This window comes from Microtus oregoni, unplaced genomic scaffold, assembly GCF_018167655.1.
Source record: "Microtus oregoni isolate MIOR12 unplaced genomic scaffold, Mior012 000019F_ref0000042, whole genome shotgun sequence".
NCBI classification, from domain to species: Eukaryota; Metazoa; Chordata; class Mammalia; order Rodentia; family Cricetidae; genus Microtus; species Microtus oregoni.
Window position 1 is genome coordinate 12,657,765 of NW_024543078.1, and position 9,869 is coordinate 12,667,633.

Here is a 9,869-nt window from a genome sequence, read left to right on the forward strand (position 1 = left end):
ACAATACCTGAGAGCTGTTTAATTATACGTAAAACCAATCCCCACTTGACAAACACCAATAAACCTACAAACATAGTCCATGGACAAAAAAGTAGCTTCTCAAATAGCACAGTTTTCTTGGGGGCCGAGTCAGTCCCAGGGAAGGAGACAGCAAGTCAGCCTTCCTGCAGCTTCCCTTCCATTGGGACAAAGTCACTACCATTACAGGGACATTCTGATTTTTTGAGGAAGAGGAATCTCCGAGCACAGCCCACTGACAGAGCGAGTCTACCATGAACAAGTTTTGCGTTGCCACAGTGACTCTGCCTGTGTGACCATTCGTGTTGTTGTTGGTTGATTTCGCTCTGCGGATGTTTGCAAGGAGTTAGCCGATTGTAATCACATTTTCAAGTAAAAATGCGTTCATATTTCTGAATTTAAAATTGACACTGATATCTAATAAGGAAAGCTGTATTCATGACAATAATGGATGCCTGTCCTGGGAAATCTAGGACATATGGTACCAAAACCCATGAGGCATTAGTGACCTGGTTGGGAACTGGGATGTCTGTCCTTGGTCTTTCTCTGGTCCCTAACACCAGGATTCTGGGCACTAAGCTCCTTCCCACGCTGATATATTTGTACTATTTGCTGACTCCTCAGACCCCACATCTGCACGATGTCCCGTCAGATCCCAGCTTTAAACGCCATTCCCCGTAAATATGCTGGAAACATTCTCTAAAGTCAGCCCCACTCAACCCAGTTCCTCTGTTTGCCCCTTAGCACTTATCACCCCGCCCCTCATGCCCACAATGCTATCTTCATCACTGTAAGCTCCACACCGGAAGTACCCAGGGATTCTCCGACACACTCTTACATCAGGCGCATTTAGGCACAATATGAGTTTCTGATGAATAAACAAATGAAAAATAATTAGAATTACAGAATAGATAAACCCTAGTAAAAATCATCAAATAGTCTGTAGCTCATGAACAACAATAGGGCACTTATCAACAGCCCGGGAGTCTCTGAGGGCGGTGTAGGAGCACACAACTGTAATCAGAGCATCCAGAAGACAGCAGGAGGATCTCAAGGGGAAGGCAGTCTCAGCTAGAGAGCAAGTTCCAGGCCAGACTGAACTATAAAGAAAGACAATGTCTAATGTCAACAAATAAACAAGACTTTTGCCTCACAATCTTGCTAATACACGAAAGAGCGGGACCCAAGCTAAATGACTTAAATCTTATTTTCGATGTATGAGGGCTCCGTTGCATGTACACATGCACACCAGAAGAGGGCATCAGATCCTATTTTAGATGGATGTGAGCCACCCTGCGGGTGCTGGGAATTGAACTCAGGACCTCTGGAAGAGCAGTCAGTGCTCTTAACTTCTGAGACATCTCTCCAGCCCTAAATGACTTACATCTATGTCCCTCCCAGAGACAACCTGTAAACTTAAGTTACCACGCAGAATGTGATGGCATATGTGTGTGTGTGTGTGTGTGTATGTGTCTGTGTGTATATGTGTATATATATATATATATATATATATATATATATATATATAGCCTCATACAGTGGCAAAGAGCACTTACTTCAACCAGATACAGGTCTAATTCATATTCTCCCCACCCCAACCTCCCTCTCTGCCTTTCCCTTCTCCCTTTTTCTCCCTTTTTCTCCCTTTTGTGGTCTAAGGATTTAAACCAGGGCCTTGTATACACTAGTGCTCTACCACTGAGTTTCATCCCCAACCCAGGATTTAATTCTTTATAGTTATCTTTAGGTTTCCCTTACTCAAAATATAAAGTTACATGCCCAGGCCTTCATGGGAACCCACTTAGCAGACAGTTGAGGCTCAGCCATGGCCGTTCTGTTGCTCACTTCAAACTCAACAACCTCAGTTACTGCTGTGGCCTCGGATTGCTTTAACCTGTCACAGTTTAGACTTCTAAGTCTTTTAAATTAAACGGCCTCACCAGATGATCGTTTCCAATCATTGTTTCGAGGCTGGTGCTATTGCTACAGTGAACTTGAACATTACTCTCTGTCTAGACTGAGATCTAACAATCTGTCTCAAGGGCTCTTAAACATAAGCCCAGGATTGATAGGCCACCTGATGACGAGCAGAGCCACAGAGAGAACAGTGTGCTGGCCTCCATTAATAACCAGCACAAAGGCAGGAACCCAGCAACTAGGAACAAAACCTGGAAAACAGGGGAGCAATAGCTTTGGGCTTTGGAATCAGACCAGCCTTGACTCCAATTCCCATTCTAGAGTCAGCCTGCTGCTAACCACGTACGAAATCCTTAACACCTCTGTGCCTTACTTACCTTGTCAGTAAGTGGGGGTCAGCAAGCCAGGCTCCCCAAAAGGTAGATTGAAAGGATGGAGGAGATAAATCTAGATACACATTGAACTCAGGGTCTTTAACTCTTAGGCAATGTTAACTGAGCCTCTGTTAAGGTTCATTCTCAGCATCAAGAAGCTGTTTCCTCTACAGGTAGAGATGCTTGGAATGGGAGAATGGCACCAGAAATCCCTGCAAAACCTGAGAAGACATGGTATTGTCTGCGTGTGGAGAAAGGTCTCCAAGAAGAGGTTACACTGCAGCACATGGGGCTGCCCAGGGTAGGGATACAAACACCGTCCCCGGGGTGAGCACTTACCCTTTGCCATATACTGTGGGCGTCATCTATACAACCTCAACAACACTACAAATGCCCGTAAACCCCACTTTATAATGGGATTTAAGCTGTTTTACTGATGACACGGATGCCCAAATTGTAGCTGATCTAGGCTTCACAAAAAGAGAAGGGCGAGATAAATCATTCTGGTATAAAGCAGGGAAGAACCGGGTTCCTGAATGAGATAGCAAGCCAGATGCAAACATCCTATGACTTTAATAGAAAATAAGGACAGAATGGAAAGTTAGGGTACAAGAGAATGAAAAGAGTCTAGACATTTGTCTGTGTACAACGAGGAACTGTTTGGGGGTGTACGTGTTTAATTGAGCGTAACAATAAACATTGATTGAGTGCCTATTAAGGGCGAGCCCCCCAATAATTTGCATACATTCTTTATAATCATCCCAGCAACGCTGCAACTTGGGTGTTGACGGGTTCGTTTCACAAATACCGCCAAGAGAGGTCACACCCTTGTTGAATGCTTCTAATAAACTGCAGTGGGGTTCTTCCTGCTTGTTCTGATGTCAAAAGGTCAGTATCCTTCCCCTTAAGATAGCACTGCAACTAAACCTCCTCTGCACCAGGAAGTCAAATAAATAAATAAGGATAAGATGGAGAAACGGAATTATCTGGAAGGAACATAGGGATCCAGACTGTGGAGACAAGCACAGCACTGTGAACATGAGGAGGACGGTGATGGGGGTGGCTGCACAGGTGACTTTTACTTCCCTGTATTCTCCCTCCTCTGCCAGAGCAGGAAAGCAAAGCAGTAATGACCCCAGCCAGCAGCACCGAACCGTCTTGCCTTCGAACACCATTTGAGTCTTGTCAACTCAATAGCAAACACCAGTTTAGGTATTTGTCTCGTCACAGTGTTATCAAGACTAAAAGATGGCATCATTCTCTCATCTGCCATCTGCATTGAAACCAAGCCTGCTTAGCCAACAAATCACATTATGCCTCACACAGCAACACTTGGGAAAATTGGCCTTAATGAACATCCTGTCAAAGCCAAAGGACACAGGCGGAGCACTACTGTGCTCAGCCGAATCCGACATCCCTAAGGTTCACCACGATCTCAGAGAGCATGCAGTTTTATAAAATGGACTATGTTGTCTATATATATATATATATATATATATATATATATATATATATATATATGTTAGGCTGCTTTGCAGCTAATATTCCAGGCAAAGGTGTATTTTTTTAAAGTATCAAATTTATAGGCATGGACATTTCCTTCAAAAGCCAGGGACCAAGTGGACAGTGACTGCACTACCTGGTTTGTTGAAATCAAGAGTTTTAATATTTGTGTAATGATTTAAAAAGACAAAATATTTCCTGCACCAAAACCTTGGCTACTACAGCCAACCCCATTCAACGATAAACTTCAGTATTTCAAGTAGAAAAACAGTGGTATACTAGGGCGTGCAGAGGTGGGTTGAAATGATAAAGATAAAAGATTGTACATTGTTCTTTATGTACTGCCTTCCTCAGAAAAAAAGATGTTTACATATATAAGAGACAGCAAGATGACAAGACACACACTCCAGTTCACAGTCCCTAATTATGTAAAGAGCTGTGGGCTTGGGTTTTTACCCACTGAACTTCATTTTATTCCATATGCAAAGATGTACGTCAATGTAGACTCTCTGTTCACCTGCACATACTCAGAACCGGCCACTATCATGGAAAATGTAAAGGCCTCATTCCGAAGTCACACTTGCTACTATACCAGTGTTAGGTCTGAGAGATAACCACCTCAAGAAATGGAGCAGGAAATAAACTCTCCCTTTTGCCTTCCCATCAGTTAAGTCCACCTGTAATGCAGCTATAACTTCATTCGCCTGTTCTTCAAACCCGAATGTCTCTTTAACCATCCAGCCAGAAGTCCTCACAGCCCCTCCAGGCTAGCTGCTCATCATCACAATGGTTTACTGCAACTCCACCCTTTCCCACCTTCAATTTCAACACAGCATTTAATTTTTTTTTTCCTTTTAAGAGAAAGACTGTGTATTAAGAATCCAGCCCCGCCCCCCAAGTGGCTGAGTGAAGTGCCGTGTTAATATCATTTAACCCTAGGGAATCTTCTGTTTAATTGCTCCTTTTCCCCTTCCCCCAGAGGACCACCCCTTCTTATTTGATGCTGTAATGGAAAGCGCTGCATGAAGACAGACAGAGCAAACACACAATGGGTTTAAATTTTTAAACAGCCAACCTTTTCATGAGTCACTGTTAATCATTCGCACCTGTGCCTTTAACAATCAGCCACACAACTGGGGAGACAAAATCTGCGGGATGGAACTCAGTAAGGACGCCCCAATCACAACCGTCTCAAATCCAGGAGGAAAGGAAAGGGGGCTTTGATGTGACAAGAAGAAAGTTTTGCATGCCAGTCCCACCAGATCTGGAAGGCATTCAGAGCTCCCATATGCAAAGTCTTCTACAGGGGAGCTCAAAGCTGGGTGTGGCGGCTCACCCTCATAATCCCAGCACTGAGGCAGAAGGATTGCCGTGAGTTTGTGGCCAGCCTGGACTCCATATTGAGTTGCAGGCCAACAAGGGCTCAAGTGTGAGATCCTATCTTAAAAACACACGGGACAGGGAGGGACACAAAGTTGGGGGAAAAGACACAAAGTCAAGATCTCAAACATGCGTGTATGTGTTGTGTGTGTGTCCTAGGTTTCCAAGTATTAAGTTTTTGCCTTCTGTAACCATTTTCAACTAAAAAAATTAATTCTGGACAGCAAGTGCAGCACCAGTTGCGGGAGAAACCTTTCATGCTATTGTTCCCACTGAGAAGGTAAGGCCATTGAGATCACACTACTTCACTTATCCCATGCGAAAGGCCAATTCAGAGCCAACAGAAACAATACCCTGATAAGGTAGACGCTGCGCTCTGCACCAATGAAACACACATCTGGAAGGGACAAACACAGCCTATCTTCAGTAATCACTGCCTCTGTGAGTGGAGGTGTCCACACCACGAAAAGCGGCCTCAACTGCCTTAGACAGAAAGGGATTCCCTATGAACAGCATCTGGACCACACCTTATTTGGCCATAGGAGACGCTGACAAAGGCTGGGGAGAAACAGGTCTAATCCAGACGAGGGGCTGGTACAAAGACTCAAATATGCCCCCTTATTAACAAGAGGGGTCCTAAAAATGACTACTTTGTGCAATGGAGTTCCCCCCAGACCATCCACTACCAAATGTTGCTCATTCTACGGGGTAGATGGTAAGGTTTTATGGTCCAGTAGCTGCTGCCACTCTTTTTAAAACCCTAAAAACATTGTGGAAAACATCCATTTAGTGTGTAAATAAGCTTTCGGCACTAAAACCCTGCTGCAATCAGGAAACACTCCCCACTCACAACAGAAATACCCCCAGTTCAACGCTTCGGGGATGAAGATCCCAACATTTCTACCTGTACCAAAATTTCTTTTCATTTTTTTTTTTTTTTTAGATCCATTTGCTTGCTGGGGAACCTACTGAGGAGCCCTCCAAAAATGCTACCCACAGTTCATGTATTGGTCCTACTGTTTACCTAGTTAGGGAAGCGTGAGGGGTGTTGGTAGTTATCCTTCCACTTGTAGCAGGAATGAACAAAACAGCAGCACAACACTCAACTCAGTAGAGCTTTCAAAGCCTTCTGAAGGGACAGCGACGCCTCTCTCCCATCTACACCTTCCTCCCTATTTCTTCTCTAGCCCTAGCATCTGCAGCCGGTCTCTAGCGGCTCCTAGGAGCTCTCGGACGGACATGACCCCGGCTATTCCCACCCTTATGTCCTCTATATCCAACCCTTTCCCGCGGCCCCAGTTCACCCCCTTACCTGATAATGTCGTCGTTGTGTCCCAGGAAGAATTTTTGGCTGTGCTCTCGGGTGTTGTACACCACCCCTACCCCAGCTACAAAGTAAACCACCTCCTTGCCGGCGGTGTAGTACAGGTTGTTGCGGCACTGGTGACCCCGGTACCCGTACACCCACTCCAGCCGGAGCTGGCAATTGGGAGCTGTCCGATCCGCCATTATAAGCCGACCCCGAGCGACCCCCGGTGCCCCGCGCGTCTGCTCTGTCCTCTTCCAAGGCTCGGGCTGCGGCGAACCTGCAAGGGCTCAGGGTACAGCGCGGGGCGCCGATTTCCGCGGCGACGCACAGGCACAGCCCAGCACGCCGGCCGCCACCATCATCCGCTGCTGCGGGAGACAAGCCGCCGCCGCCGGTGCGCAGCAGCAAGACCCCGCTGGGAGCCCCGGCTCCTTCCCTCGGGGCCAGGCGGCTTCGGGGGCACCAGCACCAGTGCGCACGCCTCACTGCACCTGCGGGCTGCGGCCCCCGGGAGAGGTTCTCCCCGGGGTCACCCCGCCTTTAAAATCAGAGATCTGCATATCCAGACACGGATTACCCAGTTCGCCAAGTTTGAGGCGCGCGGGGGCTTCGCAGCAAGCAGCGGGATTTATTCTGTGACAGGTCTGATCTGACAGGCAGCCGGAGTAAGCTTTGCCATCACCGTCCTTGGATCCGAAATTGACAGTCTATATCTAGGATGCGAGAGCGAGGAAGAGAAAGAATTTGTGCATGTCACCTAGTACAAGAAAATGATCATCAAACTAAAACCAAGTTGTGGGTTGTGTTTGGGCGTTTTTTTTTTTTAAATTGTCCATCTTTCTCCTTCCGTATTCAACTCCTTAATTATAGGAAATACGCCCTAAACGCTACTACTGGCTGGCAGTTGCTGATCTAATTTGAAATAACACTTGCTGTTTCCTCCATAAAGCCAGGGCGAATATGAAAATGGTCATTTTTTTTCAGATGCTCCAATTAGCTGTCATGCATGTGTTTAAAGTCCATACCATCCAGGAGCTTTCTCTTCACAGAGAAAACCATAAAGAACTTAGCCGTTTTTCCTAATCAGCTACTCCAATTGCAAGCGTCATTTAAAAAAAAAAAATCTGAATTGGAGGAAACCGGGCACCAGGGCAACTAGAGAAAAGCGCTACCTACAAACACTCCCGTTCCAGGGGAGAAAAAGAAAAAGAAAAAAAATAACAAGTGGCAACATAATAATAATAAAAACAATATAATAATGATGATGATGACCTTAATAATAATCGTGCCCCTGTCCCCAAGAAGATCTGAGCTAGCTACGAGACCTTGCGGGCTCCGGGATTCTGCCTACAGCTTGGCGGGGGGCGAGGTCTCCCGTGGGGCCCCGAGGACAGAGACACCCCATGCTCAGCCTGCCGCGGCAGTTCCGAGGGATGCCAGCCGGAGGGGTGCCCTGGCTCACGTTCCAGGGTCCCGGCGGGTTCCTACACTCCCACCCGGACCAGACTCTCTCCGAACATCCCTGCTCTCTCCGCCTCTAACCTCTGCTGCCCGCCGTGCGTCCAGGATCCCGCACCAGCCAGCAAAATCCTCTGCCTGCCCTCCCTCCCCGCCCCGAGCACCCCGGGATAGGCTTCGTCACTGGGGCGCCCGGGGACCAGCTCTTCCTCCAGCCGGGGCTCCGGAGGCGGGGCCAGCGCAGGGACGGGTTACTAGGCGAAATCGCGGCGCTAGGAAACGCAGACGCCCGCGAGGGCTGAAGCCGCCCCTCCCTCTGCCAGCTTCTGTATGCATCCTGGGAATCGTAGTCCTCTGTAACCAGCATGCACGAAGAGCACTTGGAGTGTACTACACGTCCCAGGATTCCGTGCGACCACCGGGCCGCGGTGCGGGTGCCAGCAGGGAATGCGTGTCTCCCACAGGACCTCGGAACTCACCCAGACTGGCGTTGGTGTTCTGTAGTGATCCTGGCTATCGGCCTGCACGTCTGTGCTGAGAGCAGAGAAGATGGAGTAGCGGAAATCTCGGGCTTTCCTCAGGACTTTTACCTGCGCCACTCTCTGACATTGCTGCAGCCCATGTCTGCCGTATTGCAGAACTTGACTCACGCTGTTTCCTACTTCAATTTCCCGTTATTCCAAAGGATTCTAATTTATTCAAGTGCAGTGCTACGGAATTTAAGAAAAATGCAGGGTGTGTGTTCGCTCTGTATTGTGCAGGGGAATAAGCGCCATCCTATGATCTACCTTGTGTCCACGCAATGGAAGACTAATTGTGGCCTTCAAACACAGAAGCCAGTGGCCATTCTAAAACAACCTGGGGTAAACTAATCCGTTAGTTCTGATTTTCAGGTTATGGCCATAGCCAACATTTGGGGAAAGACGTAAATCCACTTGACTAAGAGGTTACTAAAGGATGATAGTTTTGATTCGTTTCTAGACAAGTTTTTTGTTGTTGTTGTTGTTTTAATCTACGTGGAGTTTAAATAGAATGGCAATGCTGTAGGTTAGAAGTGCCAAAGTTTGGGTGAGCAGTTACCTGCAATGTTGAAGAGAATGTGAGTTCTCTTCTAATTTTCTAAGAAAACAGAATCTACAGATAGGTCTTTTTTTTTTTTTAAGGCAGCAAGGACACTACTAAAAATTAAAACATGGCTTTAAAAGGTTTTTGAAATTGCCTTAGTCTATTCCTATAATCATTTATGAAAAAGTTATTTATTTGCTTTATTTGGTTCTTGACCCTAGTGTCAGGGAAGACCAAGAACGTGGAACTCAACATCTGTGATGAAACTTATCACATCCTATCCTGCCTGCGGGCATCACACGGCAAGATAGAGCTAACTCCTGTCTCTGTATAGAGCAACTAATTGTGTGGTAAACCCACCCTCATGGATTTATCTAATGCTGACTAGCTCTCAGAAGCCTTACCTCTAAATACCATTAACATTTGGAGCAGAGGATTGAAGTCTTAATTCATGAAATTTGTAGGATATGGTCAAACCGTAGGAGAAACATCAACAAAAGTTGAGATCGTGAGTTAGCATCTTGCCATTGGATGAATTTCATAGAGAAGCATGCTACAAGCCCACAAGACTACGCAGTGAAAGCACGGGTCAGTAGACTAGCTCACAGGAGTATAATCCCGTGAGGAACCCGATTTGCAGAGCTTCAGAAACACCTGTCTTTTGAATAGTCACTGTCGTTTCTGTGAAAAACCTTGTGAAGCCATAGCTTTCCTCCTTTCCATAGTGGGATTCGTCTTGAAATATCCCAGCGGTATGTAAATCATTGGGCATAACTTCTTTCTATACTGGCAACTGGATGACTTTCGCCAACACTGTGGTGCCCTGGTGGGAAAGTATTCACTCA

The 9,869-nt window shown here is 46.5% G+C and overlaps 1 protein-coding gene across 2 annotated transcripts in view; it reads right to left on the reverse strand.

Annotated features, from left to right (window-relative positions):
• Eml6 (EMAP like 6) overlaps positions 1 to 8,138 on the reverse strand; it is a 269,547-nt gene extending 261,409 nt beyond the window's left edge. For both annotated transcript variants that reach the window (XM_041669902.1, XM_041669901.1), the window contains exons 1-2: positions 8,044 to 8,138; positions 6,505 to 7,214 (exon numbers count right to left, since the gene is read on the reverse strand). In XM_041669902.1, coding sequence (XP_041525836.1) covers positions 6,505 to 6,701 — 197 coding nt within the window. In that variant the 5' untranslated portion in view covers positions 6,702 to 7,214; positions 8,044 to 8,138. The remainder of the gene's footprint in view (positions 1 to 6,504; positions 7,215 to 8,043) is intronic.
• Positions 8,139 to 9,869: the final 1,731 nt, after the last annotated feature.